General features: G+C 41.3%; 3 protein-coding genes across 7 annotated transcripts; 1 reads left to right on the forward strand and 2 right to left on the reverse strand.

Annotated features, from left to right (window-relative positions):
* Positions 1-440: 440 nt before the first annotated feature.
* Positions 441-7,447, reverse strand: zbtb8a (zinc finger and BTB domain containing 8A). 2 transcript variants are annotated; one of them, XM_084742663.1, is made up of 4 exons: positions 7,269-7,447; positions 3,072-3,946; positions 2,715-2,884; positions 441-1,330 (listed from the first exon to the last, which is right to left on the reverse strand). In XM_084742663.1, exons 1-4 carry the CDS (start codon positions 7,331-7,333, stop codon positions 1,013-1,015), a joined length of 1,428 nt encoding a protein of 475 aa, XP_084598789.1. In that variant the 5' UTR covers positions 7,334-7,447; the 3' UTR covers positions 441-1,012. The 2 variants fall into 2 exon arrangements, with proteins under 2 accessions (XP_084598789.1, XP_084598790.1); XM_084742664.1 differs by lacking the exon at positions 7,269-7,447 and adding an exon at positions 6,845-7,236.
* Positions 7,448-8,474: 1,027 nt separating this feature from the next.
* Positions 8,475-14,010, reverse strand: gale (UDP-galactose-4-epimerase). Of its 3 annotated transcripts, none has more exons than XM_084743044.1 (11): positions 13,850-14,010; positions 12,599-12,727; positions 12,304-12,413; positions 11,244-11,357; positions 10,738-10,914; positions 10,543-10,656; positions 10,375-10,441; positions 9,596-9,681; positions 9,307-9,384; positions 8,973-9,087; positions 8,475-8,874 (listed from the first exon to the last, which is right to left on the reverse strand). In XM_084743044.1, the coding sequence occupies exons 2-11, from the start codon at positions 12,717-12,719 to the stop codon at positions 8,810-8,812; spliced, it is 1,047 nt and encodes a 348-aa protein (XP_084599170.1). In that variant the 5' UTR covers positions 12,720-12,727; positions 13,850-14,010; the 3' UTR covers positions 8,475-8,809. The 3 variants fall into 3 exon arrangements, with proteins under 3 accessions (XP_084599170.1, XP_084599169.1, XP_084599168.1); XM_084743043.1 differs by having other exon boundaries at positions 12,304-12,416; XM_084743042.1 differs by having other exon boundaries at positions 12,304-12,419.
* Positions 14,011-15,739: 1,729 nt separating this feature from the next.
* On the forward strand, positions 15,740-18,983 carry LOC146310528 (kazal-type serine protease inhibitor domain-containing protein 1-like). 2 transcript variants are annotated; one of them, XM_084742792.1, is made up of 4 exons: positions 15,740-16,675; positions 16,804-16,964; positions 18,421-18,568; positions 18,699-18,983. In XM_084742792.1, the coding sequence occupies exons 1-4, from the start codon at positions 16,195-16,197 to the stop codon at positions 18,827-18,829; spliced, it is 921 nt and encodes a 306-aa protein (XP_084598918.1). In that variant the 5' UTR covers positions 15,740-16,194; the 3' UTR covers positions 18,830-18,983. The 2 variants fall into 2 exon arrangements, 1 of the variants encoding a protein (XP_084598918.1); XR_014772303.1 differs by lacking the exons at positions 15,740-16,675; positions 16,804-16,964; positions 18,699-18,983 and adding an exon at positions 17,774-17,900 and having other exon boundaries at positions 18,421-18,560.
* The last annotated feature ends 747 nt before the right edge of the window (positions 18,984-19,730 follow it).

A 19,730-nucleotide genomic window follows, 5' to 3' on the forward strand; every position in this document is an offset into this window, starting at 1 on the left:
GCAGGACCTCCCTTAAGTAGAATTCAACAATCATTCATACACCTGTGAGTTTTCTGCTGTAACATTTCAAAATGTCTGCTGTGCAACTAGTCCACTGATCTATAAATATATAATATAAATGTACTGCAGTTGGGCAGAAGTATAAAGTTGCAGAAACAATAAATACTCAAGTAAAGTACAAGCATCTAAAAATTATACTTAAATATAGTATTTGAGTAAATATACTTTGTCACTTTCCAAAAACACAATTTCAAATTGTCTTTTAAAGATAGATTTTGAATGCTAAAATGCTACATTTTATTTTATTGCATTTTAAAAAAATCATAATTAATTCATAAGTCATACTGATATTTGATAAACCTCTTAATTTCATTTTAAGAGATTTAATGGTACTGTCAATCTGCACTGAAAAAAGACACACAGGCTGAAGGACACAGACACAGGGGTGTATAAAAATATCTTTAATGTGTCTAAAAGTAAAAACCAACAAACAAATAAATTATAATTGGCTTCATATCATAGTGCATATCATAATCAGACATAATCATAAAAAGCACTGCAACCGTGAGACAGTGGAAAAAAAAAAGTCTGCTCTTGACTTTCCCTACAGGGAGTAGGGAAATAGCAGAGTCATTATTCTGTCCTCGTCACTTTGTTTTGCTCAGATGCCAGTTTTTATCAAAGCAGAGTCCCAAAAAGTAGCAAAGCTGTTCGTCCATGCATATGAAAAAAACATATCTTTGACAGAGTTATTATATAACTATAATTGGAGAAAAGGAAATACCGAGTATGCATGCTTTGGATATCTTTATGAAGCTTAACAAAAAGCATTCCATTTTATCACAAAGATCAACAATCTCATTGAAAGTGATGATTAAACAGATGCATTTAACTAATAGACAACTAATATATCATAAATGTGTGTATTTACATCAGTGGATCACATATTTTATGCATAAATTCTCATACATGGCTTTAACACACACACACAAACACACACTTTGGTTCCATTTCACTGCAGCTCCTCGTCACTGTCGTCCACTTGCTGGATGATGAGGTCAGCTCCCGAGTCTTCGGCCAGGTCATCGTCGTCGGTTACCATCCAGCTCCTCTTGGTGTCCCCCTCCTCCTCCCCATCCACCCCCAGTAACAAGGCCGGCTCCTCATTGGCCCCCTCTAGATTGTCCATGGGAATGTCATCACAACCCACTTCCTGGATGCATGCGGTGCACATGCGGTAGCGTCGTGTACCCTCACACACCACATGCCCGGTGTCCTCCGTCACCTGACACTTACATTTCCTGCACACCAGCTTCCTGGCTTGATGGATCTGTGGAGAAACAGGAAACAAAAAATGTAAATGCAAAAAGTATGAATGTAAGTATGTTTAGTGGTGTTGGTGTTTCTGTGGCTGTATGTGGATGAGTAGGTGGTTGTAACACTGATACACATAAGAAAACAATGCATCTTTTGTTTTTCAAGACTTTGGTGGACCCACTCACCCTTGATTTTATGTCTAAAGCCCCTTTTACACCAGTCAACAAATCTACTAACACCCACTAACATCTGGCTTGTGTCTTCAGTGGGAAAGGGTACAACTGGCAATCAATCCAGGGACAAATGACTCTGCAGTATTCGCAGGTATTTATTGGCTCCAACTCTGATCAGCAGTGATGGAAACATGACACCCAGGATGCGCTAATTTTTGCCCATTTTTGGTAGAGGCATTGAAGTCTTGTTGCCTCTGTCGGTAACTTCTATGACTCTCTTGTCCCTTTTTCATACACGTCCCGCCTGGCTTGACTCGGTTTGAGTTGATGCATCAGTCCAGCACAGCGGAGTTTGCAGACGCTTGAAACAATGTATTCAACTGATACATTCTCATCCTGATTCAACTGTCTGAACAGTGGATAAACATGTGAGTTCCTATAAATTCTTAACAATAAAAGCCCCCCCTTATTTTGTTATTTTAAAGCTTTTATTATGAAAAAAAAGTGGAAATTCTGGGTTTTCATCAGCAGTAACTTACTTCTGAAATACAGTTGCAAGCAAACATGAAAGCTAACTCATCTAACGGCAATGGGAAAGGAGTCAATCGGCTGTTTTTAGCAGGTTTACCTTTTAAAAACCTGTGCATATGCAGTAATTTTTTATGTAAAAACGTTATAATGGGGACAGCAACACCAGGCAGCACTGCAGTGGGCAGAAACGAAACAAAGACACAACATAATTCATATGGACAACTGCACACTATTAAAGTACGTCCACTGAAAGTGCTTCCTTTTGCCACTGACAGAAGCAGATTGTTATTAAAGGTACCTGATGACATTGAAATGATACATTTTGTTTAACCAGAAATAGCCTTGTTCTTGCCACACTAACCAGACCGCATTTGCAAAACTATAATTCTAACATTGTCATTATCATCTTCATTTAAACTATAATAAACTAAAAAAATAGAAACAAAACAGAAGTCACTACAAAAGTCCTGGAGGGATTACACTGTAGCTTGGTTTAGCTTCTGCTGGCTGCAGCACTCTCCTTCAATACTGAACCGATTTCAAAAACGATTGCTTCCATTAGTCACTTAAACCCAAAACCACAGGAAAATAAGCTTCAGGTTGAATGCCTAATACCTGTAACACCAATGTTACCCTTTAAACCAATATTGAATGACAGTATTTGATAACAGTTTAGGTTGTAAATAAACCTACCGTCTCAAAATGGCTACGAAGATGCTCCAGGCGAGTGAAGCGTTTATTGCAGGCCTGGCAGGGGTACGGCCTCTCCCCAGTGTGACAACGCAAGTGACGTTTCAGATCTGCCTTTCTCTTCACCGTGTGTGTACAAAAGGGGCATTTGAAGCGCATGATAGGGTTGGAGTCTGCAAAGAGGAAGAGAAACTGTTCAGAGCTTTTCTATTTACTCCCTGGATATCGCTATTTCTGGATACTTTTGAAAGCTACACTCTTGCCAGTCTGTTTATGATGAAGTATGTTATTCCTTTTCTCACTCCTCTAAAGGTAAAAGAACTATTGATTTCCCATTTTCTCACATAGAGTCCAACTCACCTTTATTAAAGTGTCCAATAACTCCCACAATCGGTGGTAGAGTAGCATACAGCTCCTCTGCCTTCTCTGCCTTCTGTGTCCTGGCCTCCTGGATGTCCAAGTCCTCATGATGGTTGGAGCGGGTGCTGTTGGGCGCTCTCCTCTTGGTTCCCCCTTTACCCCGCCGGCGTTCTGATCCAGGCAGCGTGTACAGAGGGTCCTGAGGGTCGTGCAGATCATCCGCCTCTGTGTTGAGCTCATTAGCAGGGCTACTTGGGTTGGTTTTCAGGGACGAGGCTGATGCCTCCTGGTCTGAGTCCTTCCCCATAAAGCCCGACTGGGATCTAGAGTTGTCCCGGGTCCAGAGCGCTGGTGGTGGGCTGACAGAGCTGGGGCCTTGCTGCTGCTGCTCTGAGGTCTCTTCTCCTGCTCCACTGGTGAAACTGCAGGTCTCAGACAAGCTGATGCAGCGCTCACTGTCTTCCTCCTTCACACTGATGTCCAGGGAGGATTTGATAAAGTTCTTGCAGTAGTTGATGACATTGTTCATCTGCAAATAGCTGGCCGCCGACATCACCTCAATCACATTGTGACTGGAGAGGTCCAGCTGGCCAGAGTAGATGAAATCCAGGATGACGGTGAAAGTCTCGGGGCTAAAGACGTCAAAGGTGGCATTGACAGAGTCGGACAAACCGTCAGGCCCCTGGGACAGCAGCATGCGAAAGTAGCCACTGCTGGCAAACAAGACGTTGCGATGGGCCCTGAAGAGCTGGCCCTCCACCAGCACGTTGCAGTCACAAAAGAGCTCCTGCCGGCGCTGCTGGTTGAGCTGCTTCAGCAGGTTGCTTTGGTGAGCCACTGTGATATCAGCGGCGTTGAACCACCTCTGAGGCTGCCTGCAGGAGACAACATGATAGAAGTCACACTGGCTGTGTGTATGTGGCAGAGACTGACTTTTGCAAGAAGATAATACATAATAAATAATAGAGGCCTTACAGACCTTGCAGATACTCATTACTGACAGTGAGACATTTATATCATCAGGATCCAGATCTTTATGTATGAACCTATTTGCATACATAATCTATAATATGAATTCTACATAATAAGGATGCAAACATTTGCTCCTCAAATGTCATTCATGGGACACCTGATCTTATGACTGTCAGCTTAAAGGTTGACTATGTTGTGTTGTTTGTAAATGCACCATTCAAAATTGACCCCTTTTGCCTGGCTCAATGAACGATAGAGGAGAGAGAATAAAGAGTGAATTAAGAAGTTGAGCAACATTAGTGAGAGAAATGAGTGACATCACCCACTGGTTTGTGGCTTCTGTTTTGAACCCTTGACTTTTGCATTATGAGGGTTGATATCTTGGTTTTTTGCAACCACAGCATGTGCAGTACCAGCGAGAGCGTTGAGCTGATGGTTGACATACTGCAATTTGGGCAGTGCTTGTCTGTTCGTCAGGAAATACTGGTGGCCTTGGCTGCAAGCTCTCTCGTATTACAACTAATCAGCACACTGAAATATGTGTCTGAATGGATCAGCCCTAGCTAGTTTTGCAGTTTGATCTGAGTTTCTGGAGGCTCTGTTTGAAACTGAGGCCTGGTCAAAATCTTTACTTGGATGTATTAAGGATCTTTTTCCTATTACAACTAAACAGTACACTAAATTACCTTTCTGAAAACATTTGATTAGACAATGTAGTAACAAAATCCTGAGCCATATTTGATCAGTACTGTCTAGTTTGACAGTTTCATCTGAGTTTCATGAACCCTCTGTGTTGCACTGGAGGTACTCACTAAGAATTACATCTCAATCACATGGTAGCCCAGCCCTAAAGCATACCGGCTTTATCATCTGCTTCACTCGGAATGGGGCCATAATTTACAAAATGACTGAGACAATAAACTGAGAAACTGTTTACTGAAGTAAAGAAATCAAGTGAGAATTGGCATAATTTTCTCTCAAGAATTGGACTTTTTTGTGACCAGCAGAGTTACCCCCTGCTGGCCATTAGAAATAATGTAGGTTTAAAACAATTGCACACACAAGCTCTGTCCACCTCTTGTTCTCTCTATGGTTCTTAAGAGAAAATTAGCACGCCCACAGCTCTGCAAAACGCCAGATGCTGTGCGAACACAACCAAAGCAATGTTCAATCTGCACTTCCTGTGTGTGTGTGTGTGTGTGTGTGTGTGTGTGTGTGTGTGTGTGTGTGTGTGTAAAACTCTATCTGTAGCTCTCACAAACAGAGATAAGGGGAGAGAAAGATAATGTGCTATAGACATTGGTTGTTTTTACCGAGGCCCGACCTCGAAACCTGTGCGCTGGGGGCTACACACCACTCTCAAACAGGCTGAAGCCCAGAAACGTCCTGAACACAGAAAAACATGGGAAAATAAGGAAATACAGGCAGAGGGCAAGGTCTGTGCAGATACAGACACCACCAAACACTTTCAAGTGGATCATAAACAGTGTTAGAAGTAAAGTTATTGTAATTCCACTACTTTTAGTGGCAACCAGACACGTAACTACTTACTTTTGCATATGAAATAATGCAATTACAATTACTGAACTTTAAATGGGCTCATAAGTTGTTACTTTTGACTTACATGAAAATAGTGGTCACCTACAGAGGAAAGCATACAAATGCAACATATTCCCTGGATTTTTCGCTTTATAATCCAACATCACCCAACCTTACAGTGGTGCTGGACAGTTCAGGCTGCTTGTTTTTTTTGTCACTGAATGTTTCTAATTTAAACTGGCATCATATAAATAGTATTATCTACTGTAGCAACGCTTATTTTATCATCCAGCATCCTGTGGATCTTATTCTACCAAATGTTACTGTCCAGCCCAAGACAATTTAAGTGTTTACAGACAGCAACATTAGATGTTGCTGCCCTTGAGTGGTCAAGAGTATTAATAAATATAGCTACAATGAAATAATATAGCTATATGCATTATTCAGAGTATAGAAAGTATAGAATCATGCTTTTAAAGTGACACAGAAGTTACTTTATCTTCTAACTACTTTTAAATGCAGTAATTAGAAAAGTAATTCTATTACTTTTGAGAGCTGTAACTAGTAACTGTTACTCATTACTAAATTTCAGTAACTTGCACAACACTGGCCATAAGTGATGCTTTAGAGAGATTATGTTTATCTGAACATTATTTTTCATTAAAATGCTGCACAGTGTGTCTTTGCTTTAATACATGGTTATGCTACAGACCCCAAATATTAACAGCAGGTCACATGACAAACAGCAGTGACACCCCATGTAGCTGTCAGTTCATCCCCCTCTCTTTGTTTCTACACTGGACCATCTCCGGCTCCGCAGACGACCCGCCCACTTAGACTTCACTCTGCACTGTGATTGGCTCTCGGGAGCCTTCAATCAATCTTCTTCTAATGGGCTACACCCGACTCCAGTCAGAGAGCATCGGGTGACAAACCCCTGTAATCATGCCTGAAGGGAGCCAAAGCGCGCATGAAATCTCTGATGATATAAACACACCAGACTGAATGGAAGAGGAAATAAAACACTGCACCCGAACATGTCATGCAAAGAGGGAAAAAAATGCCGCAACCTCATTTGCAGATAGTTCTCCTTCTTCTATAGCAACCTATTTACCGTCCTCATGAATTACACGCATTCATTTTTAATTATGTGATGCTTGCTGACAGGCTCCATGCAGCGCCCGATAACCCACGGTGCAACACCCGCCTTCAACCCTCCATAGTGCTCCTCATGTCACAGCGAACCAAGTGTAATATCTTACCCGAGCTATTCTGCGTTAATTCAGACATCAGCCGACCTACAAAACGACACTAGAGTGCTGCAGTCCTGCGAGAGGAAAGCGGGCAGCGGCGCACCAGAGCAGCCCAGTCTGTCCTGGAGCGACGCCCACTTCAGGCTCCAGCCAGCACACAATAGAAAAATAGACACAAACCTCCAGCAACTGAGCGTGCTGCGAGCTGATAAACACATACATTCACACAGTGGGGGATAAGACGCGCTAACACGCCCGTTTTCATCCTCAAGACCACCCCCACTTCTCGCCGGAGGTCCGGAGCGCAAAGCGAGCAGCGGGGAGGATTTGCCTGCTGCCCGAACCCAGCGACTCTTTCCCAGGCGTGAGGTGTCGGCAGGACCCGCTTACGCCCCACGCCGTGATACCCCTGACAAAATCCATCGATACTCACTGGTGACTTGATTCACCCGGCGCCCGATAGAGTCTACTCGCCCCCAAGTCCGCCACCATATCCATTTTTAATTTATTTCAGCCTTTTTTCTTTGCTCTTTTTTTTCTCGTCCAGGGTCCACAGTCAGGCACTTCCTGCTCAGCCCTAAAGACCGAAACCCGGTTAGAGCGACTGGAGCACTGTGCTGACGTGGGTGTTTATTAACTGGGTGCCCGAGGGTTCAAGGAGCCATTTAAAGCCCTAGTGCCCCGTTTGTGTGCATTGTATGGACTGCATGTTAAGGTTGAACACCGCATACCCCAGTCCTCTTATGAAATTCACCAATATTTGTACAATAATTCTGCAGGGATCTGTAACCTGTCTCAGATACCCCAACCTTATCCTGCTGGCAGCTTTATTCCATCTGCCTTGACATCATTTTGATATTCCTGAAGGCATTTGGTGTTGCTTAATACTGACTTCACCACAGCCTCATCATATTTATAGGTCTTTTTCTATAATATATATTTGGTTTGTCTCACTAAAGCAAAGGTTTTAGTTGGAGGCAGACCTGCCTAGGGCGGCTCCAAACTGTTTCGAGAGAAACTCAGTGAATGGAGGTTAAGAAAGTATTATACTAATTTATGGGCTGATTATTTTCGATTAATCTCTCAATCATTTTCACAAATAATGGATTAGTTGTTTGGTCCATAAAATGTTAGGAAATGGTTTCCTAAAGCCCAAGATAACATCCTGACATGTCTTATTTTGTCCTCAACCCAAAGGTATTGGGTTTTTTTCTTGAAAAAATTAGTAAATTATCAAAGTAGCTAGTGATTAATATAATAGTTGACAACTAATTGATTAATTCTTGCAGCTCTATATTAGCTATTACATTAATAATCAAAATGAGATCACAGAAGAGCCTAAATGTGTGTAATTTGGTTTAAGATAGTTCAGAGATGAGTAGTTTTCCCACTTTTCCAGAGAAAAAACTAATAAATTAATTTGGACACACCTTAATATATATGGTATAGTCTGACATTGTGTCAAACAGCAGTATTAGCCTATCTTGGCTCAACTACTGAGTGTCTATGGGATTATCATGACCCCATAGCTGTCCAGAAATTGTGCAAAACCAAGTAAGTAAACTAATAATGTAGTCAACATTGTAGCATTCATTACAACTCATTTCACAATCATTTGAAACCAGTGGAAATGAAGGCCTCAGTTCCCTCAGTAAGAAAATTAATTTATTCTTTCATTGTTATGGCTCACAGATCAATACATTAATAGAGAAAATATCCATTGTTAATCTGAAATAGCAACACAAAGAACCCCAAAAATTATATTTTACATGTTTTCCCTAATGTAAATGGTAATCAGAGAATAAGATAAACATGAGTATACAACAAGTAGAAAATGAGACATGACAAAACATAAAGCATTCAGCTCCCCTGAAGGTCTCATCATTTGTTTATGCGATATGCAAAAAATGAGGAAGTTGATGGTTTGCTTTGGCCCGCTGTTTTAGAAAAGAATAACAAAAGGCTGGAGTTGCATCAAGAGGCTGTGCCATTGGAAAATCCGGTGGGGTTCATGGACTGCCAGCGCCACAGATCCTCACCTACACAGGTACAAAAATAACATCAGGATACATGCTGATTTTCTGGAGGAGAATCAGACGATGTTGAGCAATAGGTTTTACAATGTCGATGTCCTTACACATTCTTTCCAGGTCAAATTCAGCTTTCCAGGCCAGTTCGCTCTCAGCTAGACGAGGGTCAGCGTAGCACGATGCAATGTCTCCTCCCCTACGTGGAGCGATTTTGTAGGAGATCTATGGAGAAGACACAGAGCAAAAGTTTAACCAACAAAAAGGTCAAAAAGGTGTTAACGTCAGTGCATTGGAAGCCGGCCACCTTCACTGTGAGTATCAGCTCCTTAAACTCACAGGTTAACATGATGTGGTGTGATTACTACTCATCAGAAAACATGATACAGTCAACGAACCCAGAAGACAGTGTACTTTGGAGAAAAGAGCTCCACTGTCACTCACCTCTTTCCCTGACGCCTTCTCCATGGCTTTCACCATCTGGAGCACAGAGTAGCCTTTACCTGTTCCCAGGTTGTAAACCTACAAACACAACAATGCGCACGTCAGCACTGCCATAAATACCTCAATCATGTGAATGTGCAACAAACCAGAAATTCCTAAAAAATGTGTTTTTGATCTTTTATCAAATATGTCAGTTACTGTATTCTATATGTCTGTATTAGCGCTTTGAGCAGTGAGAAACACAATTTTATTCCCAAATATGCACGTAGAAATGACAAACTTGAATCACCTTACACCCGCAGTCATCCTTCAGCTTCTTCAGAGCTGCTATGTGTCCTTTTGCCAGATCTACAACGTGGATGTAATCTCGCACACCTAACGAGAAAGAAAACCTTGTTTACATAATTCTAAAAACTATAAACGTTGTGCAATGGCAGTTTGCTTGTTTTGTAAGAGCACTTTAGCCAGAAGAATATTTTAAACCACAATTAAACTGTGCACAACTGACCCTTCCTAAGTCCTGCCTCTTTTTGCTCTGTGCCCCAATAACACTTGAGCAAACTTGGTACCCGACGGAACCTTGGTCAACTGTCTACTTTCCTGTTTGCTATACTTAGAAAACCAAATTGCAAAATGGTAAGAAGATGCTGTTGCGGGATCTGTAAAAGTGATATATAGTCATATCTACAGTTAGTTAATGTTGACAAAACATTTGTTGTTTTGCTGTTTGTACTTTAAAGTATCTATGTAAATTTACTGCTTCACGATGCTTTCATCCGTATAGGAATCTTTAAGTTACTGCTGATGAAAACCCAACATTTCCTGCTGCTTCATAATAAAAGCTTTTAAATAACAAAAGAATGAGGGACTTTTATTGTGAAAACTTTCTAGGAAATTAAATGTTTATTCACCATTTTTATGCTAGCTAACTACCTTGCTAAGCTACATCAATCTTTAGCTAACTAGTTAGCTAATATTTTGTTAACATAGCTATACAAATAGCTAACTTCACAAAGCACAAAAAGGGATGGGACTTGGGGGAGGTCAATTATAGCTCTTCTCCATTACCTGTCCCATCAGGTGTGTCATAGTCATTCCCAAACACACTGAGGCACTGCCTTCTCCCAATTGCAACCTATGAGGGAGATGAAGCAATTAATCCAAGCAAACAACACATACTGGAATAAACATTGCATGCTCTCATCTAGCTGTGTATTTGGCAGACAGTTCATGTACCTGGGCGACATATGGCAGCAGGTTGTTGGGGATACCTTGAGGGTCCTCTCCGATCAGGCCAGACGAATGAGCTCCAATTGGGTTGAAATAACGGAGCAGCACTGCATTCCAGTTCTGCTCACACAGAGGTAACAATGAGTCCATATATAGTGTGTGTGTGCGTCTGTGAATGACCTTCTACCTCCTCATCCGTACCTTCTCAGCATTACAGTGGTCCCTGATCATCTCCTCAATAAAGTACTTAGTCTTGCCATAGGGGTTGGTGCAGCCACCCACAGGGTGCTGCTCGTCGATGGGAAGGTGCTGAGGGTCTCCGTACACTGTGGCTGAGCTGCTGAAGACCAGATTGTGCACCTTGTGAGCCTGCATCACCTGGGACACATGCAGATGCAAACAAACACGGCACACACGTACGGTCAGCGGCCGGTGAGATAGCGGTTTAAAGCGCGCACACACACACACACACTTTAGGGGTAAGGTTTGGCAGACAAGGTGAGCTCCACACATTAAAAATGATTAAAGGGTGCACTGTTAGAACTGGTCAACTCAGTCTCAAAGGAACACACACAGTCATGCACTCAGTGAACAAAGATCAAGATTAGTGCAGGTAACGATCAGTTCAGAGGGATGACTGAAATGAAGAGGGCAGGTTTAATGGAGGACAGACGGTGTCAGACCAGATGACAAAAGTTGATACTGACCTCAAGCAGGTTCATGGAGGCGGTGAGGTTGACTCTGTAATAACGTAATGGCTGCTCCACTGACTCCCCAACAGCCTTCAGACCAGCAAAGTGTATCACTGCACTGAAAGAATGCTGCAACACAGACACGTATATAGGCAGATGTTATGGGTATGACCAATATGAAGGGACTTTCTGTAACTAATATGCATATACCATATGATAGAATTATGTCACAGTACTTATTTTCAATATTATCTGTCTCCCAGCAGGGACATTCTTTGATACAAAAAAACCCAGTCTGTAAAAGCTAAGCGTGGATTTTTACCAAACCTAAGTCCTGCCCCTTTCAGAACCTCGGTCACCTTTATTGTTTCCTGTTTCTTACAGACATGCTATGTGTTAGGTTTGTCTATGCTGTAATAAAAAACAGGCACATTTTGAAGATGGTTAAAAGATGTTGCTGGGGAGCTGTTTAAGTTATATACAGTCACATCTTACCTAGTCACTAGTTACCTAGTTACCTAGTTACCTAGTGATTTGCTCTGTAGCAAAATGCTAACTAACTAGCTAGCTAAACTACATCAATCATTAGCTAGCATATTACGTCTGCTAGCTAATGTTAACAAAACACTAGTTAACTAGATAGTTAATCTACATTAGTTGTTAGCTGGCATTTTGCTAACATTACCTAATCTCTGTCCGTCTCTCTCTATCTCTATGTATGTCCCTTTTACACGTACACCAGCAAAATCTTTTAATTGTCTTCAAAATGACCCAAATCAACAAAGGCAACAAGTGCGAGTCAATCAGAGTGAGAGTAGGGTGGGATATAACTTTGCCATCCTAGGGGTAAAACAAAATTATGTACAGGAAACAGGAAAAGAGAAAGTTGACCGAGGTACCGAGCTTGCTCAACTGTCATTGGAGCACATAGCAGAAAGGGGTGGGACTAAGGAAGGGTGAATTGCCAATAATTACTTGTACTTTTATTTCATTGATTGTTTCATCCAACAAAGACAGAATTTATTAATTTATTCAATAGTATTAATTTTAGTAAATCATTGGTATTAACGCTGACCTTTTTGAAGAGTTTTTCCAGTGCAGGTTTGTCCAAAAGATCTAGTTCATGAAATTCAATGCTGGTGTCCAGGAACGTCTCTATCCTGCGTATACTCTCTGGCACATCCCCTTCTCCTCCATTCACAGCAGGAAGAAGCAAACACACACACACACACACACACACACACACACACACACACACACACAAAGGATATACGTATCACTGCACTGAGCAAACACACTTGGAACAGCAAAGTTTATGGTGACGTACAACGTTAGTCATGAGCTTGTGTGTTTCCAGTAAGGGAGCTTACCTCTTACTGCATTACTGAAGTTATCGACCACGACTGGCTGGTAACCTGCTTCAATAAGCTCCACCACACAGTGACTCCCGATGTAGCCCCCTCCACCTGTGACCAGCACCTTTTCTGCCATTCTTAGACCTGTCAAACAGAACACACAATCCAGTACATACAATCAACCCTCCATTCAAAATCGTGCTGTCGTTATTTGATCCCACTCGGCCTGCTGTGACTCTTGATTGCAGCAGAGGCAGTATGACTTGGGAACCACACTCTAGACCTGCTCTTGAGAAACAGGATACTTTTGTCTGAGCTCCTTTGAACACACCTGAAAGGTTTGTTAGGCGACTTGACAGATTTGTGACCTGCCCATATTGTCCCACGTCAGCAGGCTCAGGCTCTAACCTGTCTGACCACATAAAACAATTACGGTGCCTGTAAGATAAAACGTCAATAACCACTACCTGTCATTGCTGTAATCTGTCCTTATCTTCTGATGGAGCCTACTTTATAGACTCTTAAATAGCTGTAATTGACTAAAAGGTTTATAATTTAGTTTCATTCAAAATCATTGCCATGAACACAACACTGGTTACTATTGAATATTCATGAACATAGGGGGGCACAAACGATTGTTTTCATTCATTCATCTGCAGATTGTTATTCAGATTCATCGGCAGTTTATTTTCTTGCTTAAGTCTAATATTACTGTCAAATTGCTTATTTTGTCCAACCAACAGTCCAAACTCTTCATTTGTTGTCATAAATGTCAAAGACAAGCAGCAAATCCTGACTTTTAAGAAGCTGAACAAGCAAATGTTTGAAACTTTTCCTTGTAAAATAATTGAAATGATTAATTGATCACCAAAATAGGTAAAATTAGGTATTGCCATGAACCTGCACAGGCCACTATCGAATGGTGAATGGGAATAAAGTTTGCTTACACACACACATACACACTAAATGTCTTAACCCCCTTCTAACTTTTTTTCCCGTGTGTATCTTGCATTCTGGGCTTTTAAGACCAGAATATACAACAAAAACAAATCAGTTAACAATTGTCTGTAACTCTGTAACTTTGTCAGTCAAAAATCCTACTTTTTAAATTAATCACGGTCATCAGGTACACACTGCATCTCTGCCAGCTCTAATTAAGACTAAACCAAAGCCAAACACAGTGAGCAGAGGTACAACTTTGAGAAACTGTCAAAATGCTCCCACATCGTATTGAATGATAAGAGTGTAAAGGGTGAAAAGACTTACTAAATTTCCCGGAAAGAGAGTAAATTGTCGCTAGTGGCAGAGTCTGTGGATAAACCTGGTCAAGAGAAGTGGGTAAAGTATTAGTCGAGTCTGAATGAAGGTTTATCTGTCAGTTCATTTAGGGAAGTTTCTCCTCTTTGCTTCAGACATCTCTTTACTTCCTGTGAAACGTGGAACAGCGTTAAGTTTACGTGAGGCGTGCGACTTCCTCTGTATGTTCTTTCAAAATAAAAGCACAAATGTTCCTGCATTTCCACCACACACTATTAACTTCACGTTAGTTTGATCTGTCACCTAAATCCTGATCCGTGAGTGCTATATTACCTTTTGTTATAAGTGCAACAGCCAATAAGCGTGTGTTAGTTTTGACAAAGCTCGCGTTTTAGTTTTTATTTTGAAGTATAAAACGGATGCAAACTATGCATTATCGTTGCCTTCACGGTCCTGTGAAGTCTCCGCCGTAGTACGTAAGCTCCTCACATGGCTTGACGTCAGGCAGCGCTCTAATAAAACCACGCCTTCGCCCATTCACACAGAGAGATCACTGTTCTGTGCATCCACCTCTGTGTACAAGCAAACATAGCCTGCAGGATGGCACATGAAAAGTGCCACGTTACTCAAAGAGGAAATGTAGGCAGTAAAACTTTATGTGGCAGTGCAAGTCCAACTCAGTTGACCTAACTAAAGATACCTATGCTTAAAAATATGATATAGGTATAATTACTGTAGGTAATGAGCACCGGGTGTCGGTAAACAATACTAAATGCAAGCAGAATGTAAATAGCTATTGTGTCTATTTACACCCACATGCAGAGACAAACCATGATTTTTTCCTAAACCTATCCAAGGAGGTTTGTTGCTTAAAGTTAATCAAACTGTCACTGAAAACTGAAAATAATAATAAAAAAAACCCCAAAGATATTGAGTCAACTAAGTCTAAAAAATAGAGTTCAACAAGACTTCTTTAGTTTCACACAGGACTCAGACCCCAGTCTCTCAGGTGGGCCTTGAACCCTGGTTTTCCTGGGAGAATCTTGAGTATAGCTCTTTATAGCTTAACAAGGGGGCTGTAGTTGTAAACAACCAAATAGTACAGCAGGGATGCAAATAGACACTTCAGTAAATTGCCTAAAAGAACAACTAAACCATCAGTAACTGGCTTACATATTTTCTATGTTGACATATTATGCATTCAGTCAGGTCCATCCAGAGAGTTTGTACATTCAGTAGGCTAAATATAGGCTATAAAAGAAAAAAATGATAAGTGATAGTTGGAGAGGAGGTTGATAGGAAGTCCTTTTTTTTACTATGAATGTTGTAATATTATTTTCATAATTTATTTTCAAAATAAGTTAAAATACCTTTTTAAAATGGTTTACATATAGCTCTGACCTTGATTAGTAAATTGTGTTAAATTTATGACTGACTGTGTGAGTACTTTAAGACTGTGCTGAGGTAAGAATAAACACACACACCAGCGACCAGTGACACACCAGCACAAACAATAACCTCATACCTAAATCTAAATATCATATGTTAAGTTTTTTCTTTCTTAAAATGACACGCATCCTTTCCTACACTTTATATTTTCCATATTTATAGACAAAAACAACAAAAATCATCATGAAATCATCAGAAAATGTGGTCAAACCCAGGAATTTCACACTACACCATGAGATACAGGACTTCTAATATAGCTTCTAATGTAGCTATATAGCTACATTTTCTATTAACTTTAGCTTCTTGTATGCCAAATAATACATGTTAAATATACACTGTATTGGGTTCATAATGTTCATATAGAAAGTTGTTTTCCCTTATGTTTGTATGAAGTGCAGATTTAGCAGGATTCTTTTATATCCTGTGCCATTTCTGAAGCCTGTTTGCCAGTCCAGCCCTGCCGAGAGACACTGGCACATGAAGAAAGGCAGCAGAATTGGGAGGAAAGAAAGATGAGAAGGAGTCGGATACTTTAGAGATGAAGAGAGATGAGAGAAGTTTGCTCGCTTCATTCACTGCAAATGCTGTCTCTTTGTTAGAAAGGATTTGGAGCTGATGAAGAAAACTCAAGGGGGGGAAACAAAATGGCAAAATAATTCAGCAGGGGTACATGGAAATAATAACAAAAACCAATCCAAGCATTCAGAAGAGGACGGAGGAGAGGACACAGAAGGAAATATTTAAAACTCAAAGGAGGAACAACATGTGACTATTTGACTGCCAGGGAGCGGCAGACAACCAGGACTACCATCTCTTGTCTTTAAATTTGGTTCAGTTTGTAACAATCGTACAGTTTCATTTTCATTCTCATCTCAGGAGGACATTTGTTCTGACTTTGTGTACCGATGCAGGTCAGCAGGATGACTCAGCTTTGCCTGTGTGTCTGTATATGCATGAGTGTATGCCTCCGAACTTCCCTTGGGTTGCCACCCCAGCACCGTGGGTGGCTGCGGCTGTGGGAGGAGGGCGAGGGCTGCAGGGAGTGCAACCAACACCTCTGCCCTCCAGTCCCTCACGACTGCCCTGCAGGTTTGGTGCAGGATGAATGTGGATGCTGTGAACAGTGCGCTAATGTGGAGGGGCAGCAGTGTGACCCAGATGGAGCTCAGAAGTTCTATGGCCGCTGTGGAGAGGGCCTGGTCTGCCAGAGGAAAATGCCAAAGCGGAGACACAGGGCTGAGCCAGAGCCTACGTGTGTGTGTCTGGAAAAAGGTCCTGTATGCGGCTCAGATGGGTGGACCTACCAGAATGTTTGCCAGATGAAAGAGGCCGCCAGCCGTCGTAACACAACCCTCAGTCTGACTAGAAGTGGACCCTGCATCTCTGGTTACTGCACTGTTTTCTTACATATATTAACAGTCCAGAAAAGTTAATATTTAAAGATTGTCTTGATAGGGAACAACTTTAGGGGTCCTAGTATTGAACCTTGTGGAACTTCTTTTCTTCTGCCGCAGCTCCCCGTATCCTTCAAGCCCCTAAAAACCTGTTCAACTACACTGGGAACGACATGGTGTTTAGCTGCGAGGTGTCCGCCTACCCTCTTCCAAACCTGAGCTGGAGGAAGACAGGGAGTGACAACCTCCTGCCAGGAGATGATCCTCACATCTCTGTCCAGGTTTGAAAAGATCTTCAGTTATTATGCATCACTGAAAGTTTCATTAACAGTGTCTGCTTTGATTCAACTGTCTCCTGTGGGGTTTAGTTTAAGAAGGCCTGAGCCCAGGTTTGCTTAATGGATAGAGATGTTTATGTGTAAAGGGGCATTCCACTGATTTTACACATTAAGTTCAGTTAATTCATCACAAGGAGTACTACTAAGCCTGTGAAAACAGTTGTGTAATGCCTTCTGTGGCTCTGGAGTGAGCTTTCCAAAGTCTGAAAAAATAACTGGAATAATGTCATAAAGGACACCACTAAGCTGCATTATGGGAAATGTTGCATCCAGTGTTTTTGGAGCTTGACCCATGGACTAAACGTCAGGCTATTTCATCCTCTGCCGCTCCGATAATCTGTTTGTGAGGCCCCCCTAGTTTGAGAAGGTGCAATTCTAAATCACTGTTGTACACTCTTTAAACCTGGAGGCAGTGGATGTTTTTCCATGTTCCAAGGCTCACACAGTAACTCACAGTATTGGCAAAGACTGAAATTGTATGAAAACAGGTACCTGTATTGTTCACTGGCAATGGCAGGATAGAATTCAAAAGCACAGCAATGAAACAGTGAAAGCTGCAAGGAAAGGTTTAGTTTACTTAACAGTTCAGGCAAGGTGAAACCCTGGGAGACCTGTCATACAGACAAACAAATCCAAAAAGGGGCAGGCGAGAATCCAAAATCCACAAAACAGGCAGATCAGGCAAAAAAAAAAAGGACAAGAACTCACTGGAACACTTGGCAAAACACACAAAACAATCATGTCAGAGAGCACATGAATGTGGACTGGTATATATACTGAGGGGCTAATGAGGGAATGAGCCACGGGTGAGGAGACGTACAGGGAAAATCAGGTCAGGGTGATGAGTTTATCGCATGACCTGAGAGGGAAACGGGAGAGGTAGGGATGAGACATGACAACAAGCCCTGACTGAAACCAACCAAAGAATGGATTTGTTCCTGTGTAACTGAAAGGGAATACATTCTTCAAAAATTACAAAACACGTACAAATCATACGTCATTAATTATATATTTAGTCACCTCCCAACAAAGCACTTCTGCTTGAACAGATCTGTACTCACAACAGAGATGAAATAGTGGTTGGCCTACACAAAATAAACAGACTTTCCTTTCTAACACCCACACAGCAATGAGTTCTTGTGCCATAATTCATTCGTAGACAGTCATGCACTGGCAAAATGCTCAACTGGCATGACACAAAACAGTCCCAGAGTTTATCCCACGGGTCTAACAATACAACAGAAGACAAGGAGTCAATATGGGTGCTGGTGTATCAATGATTACAACAGAGCAGTGATTTAATTTTTTCTTAATTGCTTTCTTGTAGCAGCCATACAAATTTCTTACCTTTGAATAGATTTAGAACATTTGTTGAGATTGAGTCCCATCTTTTTCTCAGGCTCGAGGTGGCCCCCAGCGCTACACTGTCTCTACCTGGCTTCAGATACAGGGCCTCCACCTCTCTGATACAGGGGTCTACAACTGCATTGCCCACAATTCCTTGGGAGAAACATCTGCATCAGCACAGCTCACAGTATTGAGACAGGGTGAGTCTCTGGGCATCACACTGTTGAAGTTCAATGCAATCAACAGTGAATTTGATTTATGTGCTAAAGCAGGTGCCTCATTTATTTACTTTTCTTTTTTCTTTAAGATAATGTATATTCTTAACTGAAGAGTTTTTTTTAATCTGCTCTCTAGAAGGCCATGCTAAAGAGGAACAGCAGCACTTTGATCATCTGGAAGAAGGCAGTGATGGACAGCTGGCATCTGGAGATTATCTGGGATATGAGCCGAAAACAGGATGACCAGATGAAACATATCTTTAAAGTAACATATTTTAAATTAAAGGGGATAATGTTTGCCAGTCACAGCACACTGCTCAGCTGTAAGTGGAATAGCTATCTCTGCATTATAATGAAACATCACATCTGCTATTTACTTCTTAATCTCTTACTGCACCATGGCACACAAATAAATAATAATTAATAAATAATTAATTGTTATTTAGACTTTACTATGTTTATATGACTGTAATAAACTGATTGATGACAAGAATTGGCATAGTCTTCTAAAGGAAAATTTGGATGCTGTTTCAAATTGTAACATGAACGCCACGTCACAAACTACTGATGCCTTTCATTCAAAGATGGAGGTTGGAATTTCCCAGTTGCAATGTTCATCTTTCATCTTTAAAGCATTCCAGGTGCATGACGACAAATGTAACCAATAAACAGCTGACCATGACAAAATGATGTTCTTCTGGCACATGTACACACAAGTGACCTTTGTTATACCCATACCCAGCGTAATACCCATTTTTCCCCTGATTTGCAGTGCTACTTATCCATCTAGATTTTTTTTTTTTTGGTATGACTTGCAGAGTTTTGGAGATATTGGCTGCAGAGATGTCTGCCTTCATTTCAATATAATAGGACTAAATGCACTGCTTGTGTTGCTCAAAGGGACACACACACACACACACACACACACACACACACACACACACACACATGCACAAACACTTGAGAAATTCAGTTTCTTTCCAAAAATCATGACCTGATTACTCAAGATAATCCACAGACCTCACTGTGAGAGTTTCATATAGAAAGTATTTTCTTTCTAGTTGAAAGAAAAAAGTAGCTCTGGCAGAAGCTGCCCATATAGGATTATGTGCTATTGGTTCCTCAGCAACATCTTTTAACCATC

Source organism: Lutjanus erythropterus, chromosome 18, assembly GCF_056507025.1.
Source record: "Lutjanus erythropterus isolate fLutEry1 chromosome 18, fLutEry1.hap2, whole genome shotgun sequence".
Lineage (NCBI taxonomy): Eukaryota > Metazoa > Chordata > Actinopteri > Lutjaniformes > Lutjanidae > Lutjanus > Lutjanus erythropterus.